The following is a 21429-nucleotide window of genomic DNA, read 5'->3' as shown; positions in this document are numbered from 1 at the left end:
GTAGTGTTGGGAAACTCACAATAAGTTTAGAACGCGACAAATTAACATATGTAGATAGGATTAGGAATAATCTTTATCATATATGTAATCAAATAGATAATCTATAATTTAATCCATTTTGATCATTTGAATTCTGACTAGAAATATGATAGGGTCGTGATTATAATAGACCTAGTGTTATCAATTATCACAAAAGCATGAAATTGATTATATTTAGAATTAAGAATTAAAATAAATGGCAATATGGGGATTCAAAATCTGTAGTGTTGGGAAACTCACAATAAGTTTAGAACGCGACAAATTAACATATGTAGATAGGATTAGGAATAATCTTTATCATATATGTAATCAAATAGATAATCTATAATTTAATCCATTTTGATCATTTGAATTCTGACTAGAAATATGATAGGGTCGTGATTATAATAGACCTAGTGTTATCAATTATCACAAAAGCATGAAATTGATTATATTTAGAATTAAGAATTAAAATAAATGGCAATATGGGGATTCAAAATCCAATACAGTCATTCACATATTTGACTAAACGTTTTTTATTGCTTCATTAGTTTAAAATTAGTTTGAATAACAACAAAATCACATCTTTTGTTTCACGAACATCGAATTTCATAGTAACTAATGAACTAAAATTAAACATTATTCCATGTGGGATAATAACTCTCTCATCATAATTATTGCTTGTACAATAAATCCATATGATTGCAGAATTTTGACGAATATAAATATATAGTAGTATAATTTGGTAGTGTATCACCAATAGTGTCTTGCAGTATTATTCAATTTTTATATAGCTATTTGTTAAAAAAATGGATCCAATCGAAAGAAAATAAACACGAACATGTGACTGCCAGCTGCAACCTAGAAATTACATACCTAACTTGGTTTATTTTATTATTATTATTATTATTTTTTTAAGGAGACCTCTTTAGTTGAATAAAATTGTGAACAACCTCTGGAAACGTCTTTTCCATATTATATAACTATTTCATATTTAAATAAGACTTAAACTCGGTCGTCTAATATGACAAGTTAAATTCAACTACCAATTGTTAAATATATAGTGAGAAGAATTGTCGAATTCAGTCCCTAACTTATGGACTTCTGTGCAAACACATTTAAGTTTATGCATTTTATCATTTGAATATAATCTTGTGCTTTGCAATGATTCATTTTACCCATTTATCTCAAGAAATAGGCTGGAAGTTCAGAAATTGAGAGGTTTCGTTATTTGCGAGTCGATTATTGACACGACCGAGTTCACTTCTATAGGCTCGGTTATGAGAAGCCTTCAATCATAAACCTATGAATGCCTATCATTAACATAACTAACACATGATTGTAAAATAAGATAAGCAGAGTTCCACTTATTACCTATATCTGTTCCAAACATCTTGTCGAGTAAGTTTAAATTTACACATACACGAATTTACACATACACTCCAATTGCTTATTTACGAGATGGAGAGAAAAAATAAAAGTAATAGCTTATCTAAATTTGTAAGCTATGGTGCGATATGCTAAATAATACGACAAATACAATGTATGTGAAAAGGTTTTGCATGAAAATCCACATTGACTAAATTATTCATTTTTTTATAGCATTTTTGTTAATACTAGCTTATCGAAAGTGAAACTACGGAACTTATGTTTGCAACACTAATCTTGTAGTTACGCTGATTAAAATATTAAAAATATTTTGTGCATTGGACAAAAACTATAAACGGAATTATTCGAACTACCAAGAATTGGTTAACATCATCATCGGGTTCATGAATTCAGTTTAATCCACAATGATTTTTGTAAAAAAATTTAGAATAAACACAACTGATAGAAAATTCGAATATGAAGAAACATTAAGAAACAAAGAAGCAACGTTATATTATTGAAGAAATATTGGTACTAGGAAAGTATGACTTGAAGAAATAATTAGAAAGCAAAGGAACAAATCTATAGCAAAATTATCCTGCTAAAGAGATAATGTGATATTAGAAAACTGTAGAAAATGTTGAAATATGATAAATTTGACTTGCTTTGTCCTTATTGATAGACTCTGAATTCGACAATGAAAAAATTTGGAATTTCAAAATTGTAATGGAAGGCACTCTACTTAGCTAGCTGATCGAGCCTAGGGGCTCACCAAACTCGATTCATGAGCCTTTGATGAGCTTCACCGCATTAGAGCTGATGAGCACGAGTGCAATCTAGCTTGTCCGGCCCATGAGTCAATTCGTACAAGTTTGTGAGTAGCTCGCACAAGTAATTTGCAGCTCTACTCTCACCCTTAGCTTGACTCATTTGTGGGGAGAGATGAGTTGATCCTATGAAAAACTCGCTCCACTTAACACAACTAAGAAGGGTGGATATTAGTACTTAGGTTTGCATAACATGTGCAAGCATATTTGGGTCAAAACATTATTCATCAAGGGCAAAGTCCTCTGTCCAGGGCCTCATGGACGCTGGACAGACGACTAGCCCCCCACCTGGCGCCCGGACGTCAAGCAAAACTCATTCATCAATGTCGAAGAAACAAAAAATCTAGATCCTTTTGCCTAAAGATACAGAATACTAATATGTTAATAAGCAAGGCCGTGATTATATATAATTCGGAGACTTATTAGGCCAGAAAAATTAATTATGGATTGATGCGCTATATTTTATGAAGTTTATGGACTATGGCAGCAAATTACTATGAAATAAATTGCATTTCATGCTTACCTCATTCATTTACGTCATTGGCGGAGACCGCTGACTCCGAAACCATAAATTAATTCATTAATCTTGCTTTAAATTCACTGCTTTTAATCAGAAACATACAAAGCAAAGCCTATACTCAACAGTCAAGTGCTTCAATCTTTTAATCCGGGTATACATTTTTATTACTTCTCAGCATTTAAATTAAAGCTAATAATGTTGTTCTTATTTAAATCTTGGAAAATATTTCAAAGTGTGGGTTTGAACCGTTTGCATGTTTCTATCAAAGTATAAAGGTTTAAAGATTTTGAGTAAGGAGTTTATTTATAGTTTATATATAGATAAATCAGGAATGATCTATTAAGTATCGGTGCTTAGCTTATGTTAAAAATCAGTGACATGAAACACTATTTAATGATTCACCAATGCTTAACATAAGCTAAGTATCGGTGTTTAGAAGATCATTTCCATAAATAGACAGATAGATAAATAAGGATTTAGAAAGAGAAAAGTCGAGAATAGCCCTATAGAATGCGAATGCTAAATGATGTCAAAATGGAGAGGCCTTTTAGATCCATGTAATAAAAAATCAGATTAAAATCAGATCGACACCATTAATAAGTTGGCATGCTTAATAGAATGTTAAAATGTAAATTAAAAGAGGTATTAAGCTCTCTTTAAATTCCCAATCCATCAACTCTTTCTTTTTAAATTTCCAAACGATTTGTTATATCTTTAGAAAATCGGTCAAAAACCATTATATCATAACACCTACCACGTCACTCTCAATATCTCAATCACAGCTGATCCCCACCATCCATGACTTCAACTCGGTCCCCATATTCTTACTCATTGTGTCTCATCCACACCCAAAATACTTTATTCCCTATTCAACATGAGCATTGGAGTGCCCACGACCATCGCACCCAATTGGCGCTACGATTACGAGCGGTCTAATATGGTGTTCAATTGTATAGGTAACATATACATTGACAAGTGTGGGATCTATTGGCTCTGTGGTTCCGTCAGATTTTGAGTCAACTATCACTTCCGACTTTTAGTAGATGAAGCAACATTTCCTGACATATATTGAATTCTTCGAGATCTCATAACTGAATGTTAAATTTGATATTTTATATATTCAATTGTCGTGACTTATGCTTGATTAGATGTTTCAAAATAAAATAAATGGAAAAAAGAAATAAAAATGATGAATGAACAACGGTAGTTCTCTTAAAGATCGAGTTCAAAATTGAAAGATAATTCATTTTGGAGATTTTACTAAGAATTTTATCAATTAATAAGATTATATTTGTCTTTTACTTTTTATTTTCTGCATGATATATATTGCTGGCTATATCGTCTTGTTAGCTGTATGGAGGGAAGAAGACAACGGGGGGCAAAAGCTATTAGAAGCTCCAATTCGGATCCAGAAGATGATCGGTCCGAGTCTCGTGTTGATCGTAGAAATCCACTTGGTAAACGACCAGCTTTTACTTCTCATGAGCCATACGAATCACATTCCACACACATACCAACGACTGAGGATAAAGACATGAAAAACCAGTCTGAAATTGAAGCTGAAGATCCAAGTGCGAATGCCAATGCCAATGCTAATTTGAATGACAATGACAGTGACGATGATCAACAACTAATAATTTATCCCAGTAAGTTTTTTCTAAAATTTTTTATCCATTCCGTAGTTGAGAAAATTAACTGCTAGTGTATAGTATCTGCTTAAATGCATGATGATACCATTTTGATGAAAATTTATTCCTCTACCCACATCATTGACTTTTCTTTTCATCTAATCGTCTCTTTTCTATCCCAACGAGATCGGGTTAAAAAAAAAATTGATAAATTCGTTTCCAAAGCTGAGTACCTATGGTTTCATTTAAGAAACCAGAACCATTCAGGATCCAAACGGTTCTCGATTCTTGGTTCATGTTGTGGAAATTCCTTGAGAAATCTTGATCCGGGCTCAGTTTCATCAACCAAATGAACACCAACCGAGCTTTACTCGACCCACAACTCCCACTTGGTTGCCATAAGTTTTCACCCCACAAAGAAGACTCTTGGTGATTGATTTGCAAACCACAAAGGAAGAGAAATAAAGTAGCAATTAGAACCTCAAGGAAAGAGAACCAAACCCGGCCAAGAAACTCACATTTTTCTCTCTTTCTCACAAAACCAACACACAAGAAAATGGCTAGGGCTGAGTGTATATAAAATGGGTTAGTTTAGGTTAACCAATGGGCCAACAATCCAAATAATTAATATACCGTCCCAATGCAAAGTCACAACTTATGCCATCCAAAAGTATTGGGCCACAAGAATGGCCCCAAATTGTTTCCGGGTCAAGTTATCACTAAGGTGTCGATATAATTTATCCAACATCGGTTTAACATCATTGCCGAGATTTATTGGGTATCAAAAAAATCCAACAATTCATGTTACATTTTTTCCATCTGATTCTTGTTTTTTTAGGTTTGGTTACGATTTAAATGACCACCACTATATTTATATAAAAATAAGTTGTCAAAATGTGCTGTTATTGAAATTGCACTCATCACAATAATTGTAACGCCTCAAAAACTATTCTTCAGGTGTTACTTAGGTTCTTTCGAGGATTAATCTTGTTGTACATAGGGGGTATATAAGGGTGTCCATAATGGACACCTGGCACCCCCTATTGGAGGGAGCACCGGTGGGCCAGGCGCTCCCTCCAATAGGGGGATGTCGGGTGTCCATTATGGACACCTTTATGTATCCCCTTATGTACGTGTAGCAAAGTCCTTCTTTCAAATCTATATGTGAATTGATGATGACAAACGACATAATACACAAGTTTTTGTAAATCAATGTATCTGTATTTACAAGTCTACAAATGTTTTCTTATCATGCTTCAAGAATATAAATTTCACTTAAAAAAACATTTCTTTATTTTTCCTATCCTTCACTTGGCATACATATCATGCTCAATCAAATTGCCACAATACACTAAAAGCAAATTGTTGATAGTAAACATCAGATCAAATGATTTTATTGATGAAACAAATACAACCGAAGATCAAATGTAAATACAATCAACAAATCTTCTAACCTAACTATGAGTTCCACCTTCTAAATTCACTAATCTAGATACTTCAATTAGAATAAGAGGAGAAATAACAATTTGAGAGTGAGATATTTGAATTGCATGCCTCTTTCTTCAAATTGTGGGGGGGNGGGGGGGGGGGGGGGGGGGGGGGGTATTTTTAGATTTCTCTCCAAACATTGGGATATTCGAGTCCTTTAGAAAGGATGATAGATGGCGAATTCCTCAATAACTGCCTTCTAACTAATTCAGTTATGGAATCACGCTCTACTCACTTTGTCGATGTTCCCTTATTGATAACTTGTGCCAGCCTGGATATGGAGGACAGATCACAACTTTTACGTGAGCTATTACTCTCTTCTCTTCTTCGGTAACAAATATAGTTCTCAATTGGCCCTTCGAGGGCTAACAAATAGTTCCCCAAATCGGATTTCATTATTTATATTGAATCTAGGAATTAGTCTATTGTGCATTTTGATTGGCAAAGTCATTGAAGGGCTCTTGGCTTCGCTTTGTTCATGCATGTTAGGAGGGGACATGGAGATCGTGTTGCCAACTATCACCATTTTATTTGCATCGGTGGGCTCATGGCCCATGTTCCTTTGGACACATATGGTTTATGCATAACTTTTCATGGGATGTACACAATCACTTGTCTACTCTTAACCGAGTTTTTAACGGCTAGTACCTCAGTAGAAGCTTTAAACATGTCCCGACTTTGGTTGATTTTCTTCATTTCACTGCCTCATTTTTTTAAAGTAAAATCTCCTTTCTTTGTTCGACATTTTTCTGCACTATTTTTCCAAACTAATTCTTAGAATTTGTTTGAGAATTCCAATTCTAGTAGCTTCAATTCCAGAGTTGATATTTCTGACACCTCTTCGTCTTTTGTGGAAATTTTATATTTTGATGTGCTCCTATATAAAGCTGTAACTCGTTTTGGAGTATGTGTTAACCATCACTTTTTGGTCAATTAGGAAGCTTTCACCCTAGGGTTAGGGAACATAATGTGTTAGGGGACATTCCTAATGCACCAATTGATCTTAATGCAAGGAATATTATTGAGGCTTCCCGAGTCTTCAGCAATCTCTTCGAACAAGACTTAGTTGACATTAGAATTCGTTTTTGAATTCTAAATTGATGCAAGAAGTTCCTAGTCTAGTGATGCTGATTTGTTAGATAGCATATTGATAGTGCTAAGATATCATGAGTTGGCAGATTGGCGCAAAGATGGCTAGTGATTGTGATCTTTTCTTAATTGGGGCAGTTTGGAACATGTTTTAGTAATTTAGTCATAACTTTGGCTACGATTATCAGAATCGCAATTATGATCTAAATTCGGAAAGCTCTTTTCGATGTGCACGTCGTTGTCACCCAACTATGCTTGGTGGGCATCAATTTTGAGGCCAAAATTCGTTATTTTCCCTCCCAAATTTCCATTTTTAGTTATTTTTTTCCATTTGAGGTAATATTTCAGTTTCCGTTTTCGAGATGATTATTAACTTTATTTAAGCCAGATTTTTGGCAAAATACTTCTTTTATTTAGTATTTTGTTTTATTATGATTATTGAGGTTTTGCTATTTTCGGTAAAATTTTGATAATTTCGAATTTTCTCAGCTATATAACTCGACTTGTGAGTTATTTTTTGTCATTCTGCAACTTAATAAAGTTGAATTGAATTGCAGAAAATTCTCTATGTCTTTGGGCATTTTTCTTCGTATTCCTTCTTGTAAAATATCTGTTGCAGCTAGCCTGCAGGATAATCATTATCTTGCCCGGTGTCATCAATGATATAGAGCTTTAATGTCCAGGGCTATTTCAAACAGGGGGATCGTTCACCTCCAGGCTGTATAGCTATTCATAAACATTCATTGGGTATAGGTCTCAGAGTGGCCTTTCATCTTTTTTAGCGAAATTTTTTCCTCACTAAGTACAGGTTCTTCTCAGCTAGCAATGGATAGGTCAATTATTTACATCCTTTCTATTATGGGGTTTTGTAGGCTTATCGAGGAAGATTTTCGTTGATATGTTCTATTCGTTGTATCGCTTTGTACCATTAGTGAACACAGCGAATCCTCAAAAGTATTTTATACTTTTTTTCCTCGCTTCTCTATAGCACGTCCTGTGTTGGTGAATCCTTCCACCTAAGTGCCTTCTTGAAAGAAGAGCTTTTTCTTTGTTTTAGGTAATTGGGAGTTTCAACCCAATGATCTCATTCCTTCTATTGGCATACTTGTACATATGGTGAGTGTTGCAAATGTTACTTTGTTACTATCATGAGGAATTATCATAAGTGAACCATGTTTCATGGGTTGAAGTCGAACTTTGGAAGAGCACTATAGCCTATTGGCCCTTATTTATCATTTGCCTTCTAAAATTTGTGAATGTTACCTTGTTGCTGGTATGTTTGTTTGCAATTTTGTGCTTTAATTGTTAGGAATTTTCATAGGCAGACCATGTTTCGTGGTTTGGAGTCACATTCTCGAAGAGCTCTGTAGCTTATTGGCTGCTATTTTTTCTTTGCCTTCTGAAGTTCGTGAAGTTGAGAGATTACTCCATCACTTTAATTCTAACTTTTAAAACATTGGTATCCAAACTACTATGGGTAAGCTGGTTTATTCTAATGCCTCTTTCTTTCTGAATTTTTTTTTTTTTTTTTTTTTTTTTTTTTTTTTTTTTTTTTTTTTTTTTTTTTTTTTTTTTTTTTTTTTTTTTTTTTTTTTTTTTTTTTTTTTTTTTTTTTTTTTTTTAATGCGGATGAATTTTGATGCGAACCCTTTTAACCAACAGAAGATATTTGCGCCTTTAGATTCAAGTTGTGGCGAACTTGTAGGGACGAGCTCTATCCTTGCCAAGAGTTTAATCGCTGAGACTTTTCCTCTCTTTTGTGAAGGTTTGAGAGATCACAGTCCCCTACAGCCAATGCTTCCGTTTCTAGGTCATCACACTTTGGAGAACAAAAAAAATAGAGATTAGTGTGTCCAACAGAGTTTAGCTCCAATATTTTTTTCTTCACTTGACTTTCAATCTTTGCTCGATCGTCATTGTCAAGATGAGTTAGACGCAAACCTCATTTCCTTCTTTCGTTACCAAGATGGTTAGGTCATGTTATGCCTATCTTAGTCCATTTTAGGAAAAAATGGCCAAGAATCTTGTCCTACATGAAGGGAAGAAATTATTGATGTTCATTTGTCCTGAGCTGTTGTATTATACTATTATTCCAAGACCAGCAAGTGAAACATCAGCTTAGCATCAACCATCTCAATGGTTTACCTAAAGAGTATGATCTTTGCAAGAAGACTTTGAAGCGCTCTAGGCGAGCATGGATGTTACTGAGGGAGAGAAGTCAAATTATAATGGCATGTGTTAATGCACTGAGGAAAATGAGAAGGCCAGAGTTACTATTCTTATTGATATCGAGAGTTGGCCTCAAAATTAATACAAACTCAGTTTGGCAGCATAACATACTCTGGGAGAAAAGATTTTGAAATTGTTGAACTAAAGGAGGCAATCCAACCATTCAAATTCGATTACCTTCTTGTAATAAAACAATATACCCGGGCACAGAAAGAACTAGCTTTTCTCTATCAAAGGTCAGAAAATTGCAAGGCTAAACTTCCTATTGTTGTGTCTGCAGTTTCTAAGAGAAAGGCTTATGAGGCCAACCTTAATAAGAAATCAATGCAAGAAGGGGAAAACAAAGTTCTTAGCATTATCAGGAGATTTTACCATAAATGGAACACGAATTTTATAGAGATTCGCGAAAAGGATGTCAGTGACACCTAGCCCTCTAAAATTTCCATATGTCCTTATTGACAACCTATAGCCAACCTTGATATGGATGATGGTTTGTAACTTTTGCGCGTTTTCACTTTGTCGGTAACAAATTTAGTTCACGGATTGGTTGTTTAATGGCTTACATAAATCAAATTGATTTGGGGTATTTTCGTTGCTAGAGTGATTCCTTTTACGTTCTCTGGTTCTTGAAAACTTTCATCAACAATAATCCACACTCCAATGGTTTGTGCAAAACTTTCATATTGTGGGTCAATAATCATAATGTTCTCCATTGAACCAATGAATGAACTCGATACCACTATGTTAAATGATTAAAAAAAAGTGATAACACTTTTTTTAGTGGTGGAGAGGTTCATTTCTATATCAAAAATGACGAAGTTCATGGCAATTTATAGTTCCTACAAAAACATTCTTGCTCATTGAAACATATTCATATACATTCTTCCTTAGACATTTGTGTTCTAATACATCATAATATCCCACTATATAACCCCTATTTGACAACCATTAGTTTCAAACTTTTTTCTACATGCTTATTTTCAACCACACATTCACACAATAAAATGTTTTAACTACACACTTTCCTAAAAAAATACTATTTAAAACTTTGTTTTCTCCCTTGATGGTTGTCAAACAGGGCATATTGTTTCATATATGAACCAATCTGGCAAAATAATCGTATAGAATTTAGTTAGTATTCTCCGATAATATTAATAGTCCACTAGATATATTGAGAAGCGATTATTGAATACAATATGTCCCCTTTGGTTTTATGTGTTATAGTGCATAAGTTTATTTAAATTCATATCTAAGCATGCTTCTACTTGTGTCTAAAACTTCAATTAGTTAACACAATTGTCCAATCAGTGAATGCGAGTGTGCTAGATAGAATAGTCTTCTTTTTCTACTCGAATATGTAAACTTTAAAATAGCTATTTTCTTGGATATATCCCATTAGATCGAGTCATTAATGATCATTGGCAATATACTAAAGTAGCAACACTATAATAAAGTCTTGAAAAGTATTCAAAAGTCACAAGTGTACATTAAATGGATTTATATATGCCTTAGAAACTCACACAACGAAAAGCATGGATCCATTCTTTCATTTTCCATTGGTCGTCAAAGCACACGTGTCATGATTCACGTGCTATAGTGTCTGATCCCTTTTCTTAAGGCGTATTTATTGTTCTATAAATTAAATATACTGTACAGATCTTAGTCCAAGCATTCCTTGATGCCTAACTTAAGTTTTCCTTATATTTATTCTTCTGGGCCATCTTAATAGAGAACTTGATCTTGCAGCTAAAATAGTCCTCATGAGTGGAGTCAACTTAATTACATAGAGAAACCTCATCTTGATTCTTTATCAATGAGATTTGATCACGTACACAACATGATCACTTTATCTCATCTCTCCACATTCCAAAATGTTCGGGACGATTGCTCATATGAGTGAGCCAATCCTTACTAGTTCGAAATACTTTCTATGTGTGTATGCAAATTACTCATAAGTAATTACAATTAAGAATGATCTCAGAATTATTTGTTCATTGAAGGACTCTTCAGATTTTACAAGGTACATTATGAAATTCTATTTAATCTTAGAGATTTCTAAGAAATATATATTTCGAATAAATAAAAGTACTTCTGAATTGATCTCATCTTTTAAGAATTTTCATTTTTTTGGTTGATTAATAACTTTGTATCACAAATGCATCTCTAGTTATTAGTTTAGTAAGTGGATCAACTACTATATGATGCATAGAAATGTACTACAAAGTCACTTCCATTCTAGACAATGAAATGCATGTATGTTGCTTGCTACTCTAAGAGATAATACCATTATTAAGCAAGAATGTATATCCCGAAGTTGATTTTCGCTCATCTAGGTCTCCATCCTAATTAGGATCTATATATCCTTCTAAACAAAAATCATTCACTTGATAGCATAGGGAATAAACAACAATACCCTTCAGGTACCTCAATATTCTCTTAACAGCTTTCCAATACTCCTTTTTTGGATTATATTAATGTCTGACTAGAACAACAACATCACAAATGTTGGGATGAGTACATATAAGAGCATACATCAAGCTTCCAATCGTACTTAAGTGTGGTACTCTGGACATTTCTTCTTTTTCCTCAAGAGATTTGGGACAATAAAATATAACCTTTCGATGCAGGAGCGTTAATAGGTTACAATTCTCCATTTTGAAACGTTCAAGAATCTTCTTTATGGCTCTTGTTGTAGAGAAAGAAGTCTCTTTGAATGATCTCTATGGAGTTTAGAACATAATGCGTAATCCTCCTCACCCAAGTCTTTCATTTCAAAATTTAAGGACAACTATTTTTTAAAGCTTTTTAATATATTCCTTATCATTTCCAGTCACTAAAATATCATCTACATAGATCTAAAATTACAAATTTTTCATTAGACCTTTTCAAATAAATTTAGTAATAATCGTCTAGTATGTTAAAGCTGTACGGGATTACTACATTGTCAAATCTCAAGTACAACTATCTAAAAGATTACTTTTGGCCTATTTCAATGAAACCTACTAGTTGTTTCATGTAGATTTTCTTCATCAAATTCTCTATTGAGAAAGACAGTCTTTACGTCCATTTGATATAATTTTAAATCTAATTATTGGTAAAAAGACCTCTTCATAATCTATAGTCTTCTATTGAATATAGCATTAGCTACCAAGCGAGCCTTATATCTTTCTATAGTCCGATAAAATCTTTGTTTTATCTTGAGAACCCATTTGTTTCCAATAACATTTCTACCTGTTGGAAGATCAACCAAATCTAGAATTTGATTCGATTTCATAGAAGCCATTTCTTCTTTTCATTACAATCTTTTGCTTTTACTTTGCAAGGTATGATAAAGATTCATATACTGACTTAGGTTCTTGGTAATTTTCTAGAAATACTAGAAAAACTTATCATTCAACCTTGAAATAGCGTTTGTGCATACTTTTTCTAGCACTCTTACGAAGTGAACGCTCTCATGTGACCTTAGGATCTTATAAAGATATATTTCTTGCCATATAACTCCAAATTTTCAATCTTGCTTGAGGAATTATGGATATAAGCAACTGACCACCAAAGTCAAAGACAACTCAAATTAGGGAATCTACTTGCCAAAAGCTTATATGGTGTAGCAGGTACTGATGTAGAAGAAACTCTAATTCATAATATAGGTCACAATTAACAAGCATCTCCTTAGTTGGAAATGGATAAGTTAATCTATGCCATCATGGATTTCACCATTTTTAGTAACGTTCTATTCGTCCTCCCAGTAATACCATTTTGCTGTGGTGTATTGGAAATAGTTTATTACCTAATGATTCACTCATTATTACATAGTTCTTTGAACTCTTTAGATAGATATCAACGCCCTCGATCAGTTCTTAAGACTTTTACCTTTCTATTTATTTGATTTTCTACAATATTTAAATATCACATAAAGCACTCTAATTCCTTTGACTTATGAGAAATCAAATATAAATAACTATATTATGTGAAATCATCTATAAAAGCAATGAAATATAATGCTCAATATCTTGTCCTTACATTCATAGAACCACATATATCTAAATGGACTAAATATGACAGAAGTTCAACTCTTAAAGCTTTGTCAAATGGTCTCGTGTTGTTTTTCGATTAGATAATGTTCACAATAGTCAACGAAACCTTTGGATTGAACCTAACAAGTCCTTTTTAGCTAACCTATTCATTCTCTCTTGCCCAATGTGTCCTAATCTAACACGCCGTACACATGTATCAACATTCGCATATTTAGAAGAAGTAGATTTATGACAATATGATAATTTTAAATATTTGGTTCATAATCCAACACAATAAAACCACCAGATACATACCATATCCATAATATACTATCATTAATAATATGAACATGAGTACCACAAAAGTTCAAACTAAAACTCATTTTAGAAGAACAATAATAGAAATTAAGTTTCATCTTATCCTTTGTACAAACATGACATTATGAAGGAGAATATTATGACCACCATTCAAATGCAACTTGCATGTACAATTCCCTTTCATCTCTACTCTATAATCTTTACCGACTAGTATCCACTTCTTACCAATTGGAAATCGACAAAATTCTACAAATGCTTCTCAATCCCTGTTTAGATGGTCTATTGCTCTTGACTCTACAATCCACATAGGATAAGATTCGGTGAGCAAAACATTGCTAGAAATATAAATAGCATTAAAAAGAAGTATTCATAAGAGCTACTTCTTTGGCTTAAGGTAGTCCCTAGCAAAATGACCTAGCACTTGATCATTCTAGCATTGTAACTTATTCTTATCTTTCTTCTTTCCAAACCATTTCCTTTTCTTGTTGCATTTGGGCTTGTTCTTTTTAGATCGATGTTCAATCTCCTTCTCTTTTCCTTTAGTACATTTGTTTCAGTTCTTTTTACACTTAAAATCCGAATCTTTTTGAAAACAAGTCTCAGTCACAAAAGAATGTTTGAGGGATTTAGCTACTGCAATCCACCATCCTCTAGTTCATATGGCTGATAGGATTAATAAAAGTTTTGATGCTATCATTGTGACTCACATTGACTTTCAAATGTTCCCAATTATCAAAAAGAGTTCAAATCAAAGCTTGACCTTGCTTCTCATCGAAGAATATGTGACTAGCCAACTTCAGCTCCCTGATCATGTTAGACATGGTCGCCACATACTGTGTGACGTTGTGATAAAGAGATTTACTGTAAGTGCTAATCTTAATAGCTAGCTATCTGAGCCTAGTCACACTAGTACCACCATATTTTTCTCTCACATATGCTTATATGTCATGAGCAATTGGGAACTGTTCACATTCGTGAATGAGATCATCTACCACATAACTTACCAAAAATCGCACGAGTAATGGGAACTTTTTTTTTATGACTCGTAAGTTTCCTGATCACTTCTCTATTGAATAGATTGACCCATCTTTAGGTCTTCTATCACGTGGTTGGTTAATGCCCTCAAAGCAATCATGTTCCCTAAGTGCATACAAAATTTTATGGTGCCAAGTGTTATAGTTATCGCATTCAATTTGTCATATTTATTAAGGCCATCAATGATATTTTTAGATGCCATGTTTGTTAAAGTTTTAGAGACAGCCATTCAAATGTCGATTCATGCACAAATATCATTTGCATTCACATAAATTAAGATTTATGATAATATAATATTAGGCATAGAGTCGAAAGTTAACTAAGTTTGTAGTTATCTTCCATAATCCTATGTTTCATTATCACAAAAATTAATTTCATAGTACAAATCATAAGTTCTAGGTGAATAAAATGATCCCTACCAACCTTAGAACTCCCTCTAAATTAAATAATTATGCATGTATGATTTAAGTAAGACAGTTTGATCATATGTAATAAAAACACAATACATATATTAATCAAAAGATGTCAAATATATAACTGTGATTACATTATACTGTTCTATACAACTACTAGACATGAAAGGAGCATTACATGGATATTGACCAACAATTTGATGAAGTCTATAAGTCACTATTGTATATACAGAGATACACGAAGTTTCTTAATATACTAGTTTTCTTTCTTCCGTTTTTCCTTCAAAATCCTGGCCAAATAGCTATTGGCAAGAATAGGTGATTTATCCCTAATTTCAATTGCAATATCATTCCAACGACTGGGAATTGCTCTCATTAGATGATGTATTTTCTCCGCCTCACATATATATTGTCCCAAATGCATTGCATCGAGATATTTTATGTGCTATACTTGTTTATGTCGTAAATCTATTTCATAGTTTCAATAAGCACGTAGTTTTTCAATGCGTTCTACAGCCTATGCTTTTCTAGTTTTCCCCCTAAGAATTCTAAAAGAATGCACAAATCCAGCTCTGTTTGATTTAGTGAAAAATTGAAAAAAGTCGCAATAAATCACATAACCTAAGCAAGGCATACTCCACTCATTAACACATAAAAATGTAGTATTTTAAATATTTTCAAAGTACTTTTCAAATTTTAAAAAATCGAGAGCATCTAAAAAATTATCTCCCACTAGAAAAATACCACTTAATAAGTATTTTTTGATTTTATTAAAAAAACTCATAACTTAACGAAGTTAAAAATATTTTTAACGCTCATTATAGATTTATTTTATTCATTAAATACAAATAAGTATTTTTAACTATCTAAAAATTAATTAAATTACATAAAAAAAATCAAGAATATTTCAAGGACCAACCTGTGAAGATTTGGGATTCCATCTTAACATGGTATTAGAGTACATTAAATTTCAATGAGCAATTCGATCTGAAAAAGAATAAATGAGCATACGGATTTCAAAATTGGTCTGGTCAAACGAGCCACCATCTTGCGGGGGGCATATTAAGTGGTAAAAATCTCATTAGCCTTTTAAGATAGAACCCTAAATCTTAACATGATATCAGATCTCATTAAACTCCAACGAGCAATTCGATCCGATTAAGACTCAACAAATGAGCATACGAATTTCAAAATTGGACAGCTCAAACGAGCCACCATCTTGCATGAGCATGTTAAGGGATAAAAATCATACATCGGTTAAATACCTAAATATTGACCAATTTAAAAAGATTTTTGGGCTACCTTTCTTAATAAGGTTTACCTTTTAAGATGGAACTTCAAATCTTAATACAACCTACAATTTATAATTGCAATATCATCCTGCATGCGCGAGACAAAGTTTCAGAATTTTTCTTAAAAAAACATGCGCCCTCGCTCTTGTCCTTCATGCATCGCCTTCCCGATCCCGAAAGTTTTTTCCCTTTTGTCTATCTAGCTAATTTTTACATTCTAAATTCAACTGTACGGTCGAAATTTAAAAAAAAATAAAAATAAATAATAAATAAAATAATCTACGCATCCTAATGTTTTGTTTGCAAAAATAATGGACGGTGAGTGAAGAAAATAGTTATGATTCATCATCTTCCCAAAATTTGTAGACTTTTACATTTTTTTCCTTCAAACTCAACCTAAACATTGAAAGACTCAACTTTCTCGTTTCAAGTCCAAATTATGAGTTCTTTATATTGTTAAAAAACTTATGAGAAGAAATTTCTAACCAAACTGATCTTACTGCATGAAAATGAATCAACAGAAAATAGTAAATATTTAAGTTTTCTGTAATATTAATTAGGGTTCACTTTTCTCTAAAAATATAAAACCAAAAATTTCAAAAATTTGTAAGTATGATCTATCTTAAAAATTTTTCGTAAATTTATGTTGCATATTTCTTGACATGCCGTTAATGATGCTTCAAGCTTTATCATAAAAAGCATACATGCATTTCATCAATTTACTCCATTTACAGTAAGATAATATGCAAGCAAACAACACAAAAATGCTTTGAATTGTAAATAACTACCTGTCAAGTTGTAGAAATGTAATCGATGTGGAAATTTTCCAAGATTAAATATTTTGAATCACTTGCCTTACTTTGCTTGATCTCGTTGGTCCAAAACTCTATCAAGTTTATGAAATTCTTTAGCCACAATCCAAATGCCTATTCCGAGATGATTGAATGCCCTAAAAATGTGAAATAATGCCTTTTCAAACTTTCACTATTTTCCATACAAACTTTTCATTTTTTGTTTTGAGAGAGAGATTAATGTCTTGTGTTAAGCTTCCACATATTCACGTTTATATTTTGGAAGTTATAATGTTGATTATGGGTGGTGGAAAGTTATTTACAATTCAAAGAAGTCAACCCATTTTATTTTTTCTCGGGTCGGGTCAACCCAAGTGGCGCGATCCGCCCCCTTTCAAACCTTTTGTTTAAGAGAATGTGATGGAACTTTGCGAGCTTTCAACACATATTTGACAATTGTTCTTTCCAAACATCCTCAGGGAAAGGGAAAGGAAAAGTCAATCGTCAGAAGCTTCGCCCTTTTTTATATCGAGCTGCTCTAAGAGGTGATTGGAAGGATGCTGAAGCTGTTCTGAGTTTAGACAGAAGTATAGCTAGTGATAAGATAACAAATACAGGAGATACGGCTCTTCACGTAGCTGCTGCCAGCAAGAAAACTGCATTTGTTCGTAAATTAGTCGAGTACTTGAACGAAAATGAGTTAGCATTGCCGAATAAACACGGAAACACAGCTTTATGTTTTGCAGCTATATCAGGGATTGTAGAAATTGCCGAGGTCATGTGCAAAAAGAATAAAAAATTGCCAATAATCCATGGCAGCAATGGAATGACTCCACTTCGATTGGCTGCTATGCTTGGAAAAAGGAAAATGGTTAAATATCTTTATCAAATTACGCCTTTTCAAGATCTCCAGGCTGAGGAACGTATGGAGATTCTTGTAGCAACTATCTACGCTGCCATTTATGGTATGAAATCTCCAGATTGAATTCAATCATAAGTAACAAATGAATTAGCATGTTTCGCTGACTATTTGAACCAAATACGCCTTCCGACATTTTAATAAGCTTGATTTTCTTGCTCGTAGATATTGCATTAAAGATGTTGAAAGAAGATACAAGTATAGTTACTTATCCAGCAGTAAAGATAGGAAAAGCTCTGAAAGTGTTAGCTCGAAAGCCTTTATCACACCATGGAAAATGTCAAGGACAGTTATGGGAAAGACTTGTTAGAATCATTGCTACTGTCCCTTATGTTCCTTGTAAGTCCATATGAATTAAATATTTTGATTTTCTACCCAATAACTGATCTGGAGATTAATATTGCGATTGCGTTTAGGTTTCAAAGATATATATGATTCAGTTGAAGTGCGGAGACAAGGCCGTAGTCTGGTAGAGAGGCTTTGGGAAGAGATTCTGAGGTTACCAGACTCGGCCATTTCTAAACTAATTTTTGAGACTGGAATATTTCATGATGCTGCAAAGATAGGGAATGTTGAGTTTCTGACAATGCTTACCTATGCATATCCCGATCTTATAAAGAATGTTAACTCAAATGGTTACTCCATATTTCATGTTGCTGTGTTGAACCGGCAAGAAAATGTTTTCAATCTCATTTACCACATAGGAGCTCTTAAAGATTTATTAGTACTCAATATAGATTGGAAAGGCAACAACATTTTGCACTTGGCTGGAAAATTAGCACCTCCAATCAGAGTCAATATTGTATCAGGAGCAGCACTCCAAATGCAGAGAGAACTACTATGGTTTAAGGTGGGAAATTAAACATGTCTAAAAGTCCCTTTCCCTTTTCCCCTCGACGCTGTATAACACAGTGTTCTATATATCTTACAGTATGAATGTTGATGCATCCATAATCGACTATTTTAACATAATAAAAAAATTTATTCCCGTTCTAGATTTCAATTTAAAAGGATTTTGCAATATGGAATAAATTAAGCAATCTTTTCAGGAGGTAGAGAAAATTGTGCCACCATCATTTCTGGAGAGGAAAAATTACGATTTACACACACCAAGGGAGTTATTTTCAGCCGAGCACAAGGATTTGCGGGAAGCTGGTGAGAAGTGGATGATGGACACAGCAAATTCTTGCATGGTTGTGGCAACTTTAATTGCCACAGTGGTATTTGCTGCAGCCTTTACGGTACCAGGTGGCAATAATGAAACAGGCACTCCAGTATTCTTGAATGAATGGTGGTTCACAGTTTTTGTCATATCGGATGGGGGGGCAATGTTAACCTCAACAGCTTCTATAATGATGTTCTTGTCGATTTTGACTTCACGTTTCGAAGAAGATGATTTTCTATTTTGGTTACCGGCAAAGTTGACGTTCGGATTAACATCTCTCTTTGCTTCAATCATTTTCATGGTCATAACATTTAGTGCAACGTTCTTTTTGGTCTACAATAAAGAAAAGCAAAAGTTGCTGCCGGGACTTGCTGCTGTAGCTTGGATTCCAAGCATTTTATATGGAGTGCTAAATTATCAGCTGATGATTGCCCTATTCCGCTCAACATTCTACTCGAGGTCTACATTTCGAGGAGGTAAGCACAGACTTTACTAATAAAAGGAGTAGCAATTCTGCTCTTTTTTTCTATCAAATTAGTACTACAAAATAAGTGGGCTTTGCTTTGTGAGTACAATAAAAATGGAGAATTTCTATTTCTTATTTCCAGAGACAGATTGTGATGGAATTCTGTAAGCACATTTTCAGACAGTGATTGTTTTACTGAATGATCTGAATGTTGATTAAATTGAGTTGCCTTGATTCTTTTGCTACTATATATGATATTCTTTTAGCTTGTAAAAGTTGTTTTTTTGCCACTAATCATGTAAAGGAGACAGTATCCCAGCCTGACTTTGTAATTGGGATTTCAAAGGATACGATTTTAGTTTAGAAATGAATTTGGGATTTTTCAGGCCGTAATTAATCTGAGGTTTCGCTTTCATATTTATTTGTAAAGATAATACAATTAACTGTACAAAGACCCTGTCAGACTATTACATATTCTACTACAATTCAACCCCAACTTCAATAAAGCAACAGCAAAAAGGAAAACGAATAGTTCTCTGTTCAGAGGACTATTCTGTCATCAGAATACGATGTATAGACTTAAAAGTTTTGCAATGCACCCTCATTATGTACACGAAAGTATCTTGTATAGACCTCAAGGACTTGCAGTGCACCCTCAGTATGAGAACTTAGCCTGTGTTTGATGAAGATTAAAATCAAATTTTTAGTCAATTTTGACAAAAATTGATGAAATGTGTAGATCTCATTAAATAAGTGATAAAAATTAATTGTTGACTTTGAGCTAGATTAAAATCTAAAGTTTAATTGGTACCAGAGTAATGTACTAGTTTAACATCCCCCTCAAATGAGAGATGGACTATTTGTCGGTCCAAGTTTGTCGCTAATGTTAGAATGTGGAAGCAAAATTTCCTAGAAATTAAATTATTTTTTTTCCATTCAATAAACAAAATTGTTTAAATGTTCACGTGTATATTATATCAAGAATGAAGAATTTGATTTCTTACATAAATTTTGATGTTCAATTCTTGAATTAATTCTGAATCACAAATTTCTAACTTTTTAATTTCAAGAACTTGATGCTTCAAATCTCCAAATCTTATATGATATTCTCCAAAGTCAAGACTATACCGATTGGTGGACAGCTCTTTTAATTAAATAAAGAAACTAATTTTTGAACTGGAAAATTGAATAAGATGAAAAAATAATTATTTTCTCTCTTTTTCTCTCTTCAAATTTGAACATTATGAAATTATGTATTATGGTTGCTGTTCAATTCCACAAAATGTTTAGGTTCTATCTAATCTCTATTTATAGAGATAGAATTGTTCCAATCCTTGTACAATAATAATATCACATTGAAATAAGAGTTTTAGTTAAAATCTAAGTAGGAGTTTTAATTAAAATCCACATCCAATTAGTTTCTATTTAATTACATTTGTAGTCCTAGAACTTCAAATATAATTATAATTAAGATAATAAATTTTGTAGTGCTTACAATTAAGTATGAAACTTTATTGTAATTACAATTAAGCTAAACAACTGTTTTATTTGCCGTAATTAAGTCTAAAAACTTTATAGACCTACCATAGGGACCAAATCGGACATATATTATCCAATCTCCAATTATTAGATCTGTCTAGTTGATCTTAGACCACACAATCTAATTATTAGTCTTTTCTTTTTTCATTAAAAGTAAAAGATTGAACTCTTGAAATATATAAGATCACAAAAGCTAATAAGTCTATAATACTTTCCCCTTCCTGCCATATATGTATTTTATCCCCATCCGAGATTCAATAATTAGGTACAAGTATAATGACCATTTTGACCTTCTAATTATACTTGCTAAT

General features: G+C 33.1%; 1 protein-coding gene across 1 annotated transcript; it reads left to right on the top strand.

The window, feature by feature from the left end:
- The first annotated feature begins 2824 nt into the window (after positions 1-2824).
- Positions 2825-19813, top strand: LOC111370362. The gene is made up of 6 exons (XM_022992034.1): positions 2825-2884; positions 4084-4379; positions 17509-17994; positions 18114-18287; positions 18365-18798; positions 18998-19813. Exons 2-6 carry the CDS (start codon positions 4088-4090, stop codon positions 19607-19609), a joined length of 1998 nt encoding a protein of 665 aa, XP_022847802.1. The 5' UTR covers positions 2825-2884; positions 4084-4087; the 3' UTR covers positions 19610-19813.
- The last annotated feature ends 1616 nt before the right edge of the window (positions 19814-21429 follow it).

This window comes from Olea europaea, chromosome 21 (assembly GCF_002742605.1).
Source record: "Olea europaea var. sylvestris chromosome 21, O_europaea_v1, whole genome shotgun sequence".
NCBI lineage: Eukaryota > Viridiplantae > Streptophyta > Magnoliopsida > Lamiales > Oleaceae > Olea > Olea europaea.
The sequence above is the reverse complement of the archived record's forward strand: the minus strand, read 5'-3'. Positions and strand labels throughout refer to the sequence as shown.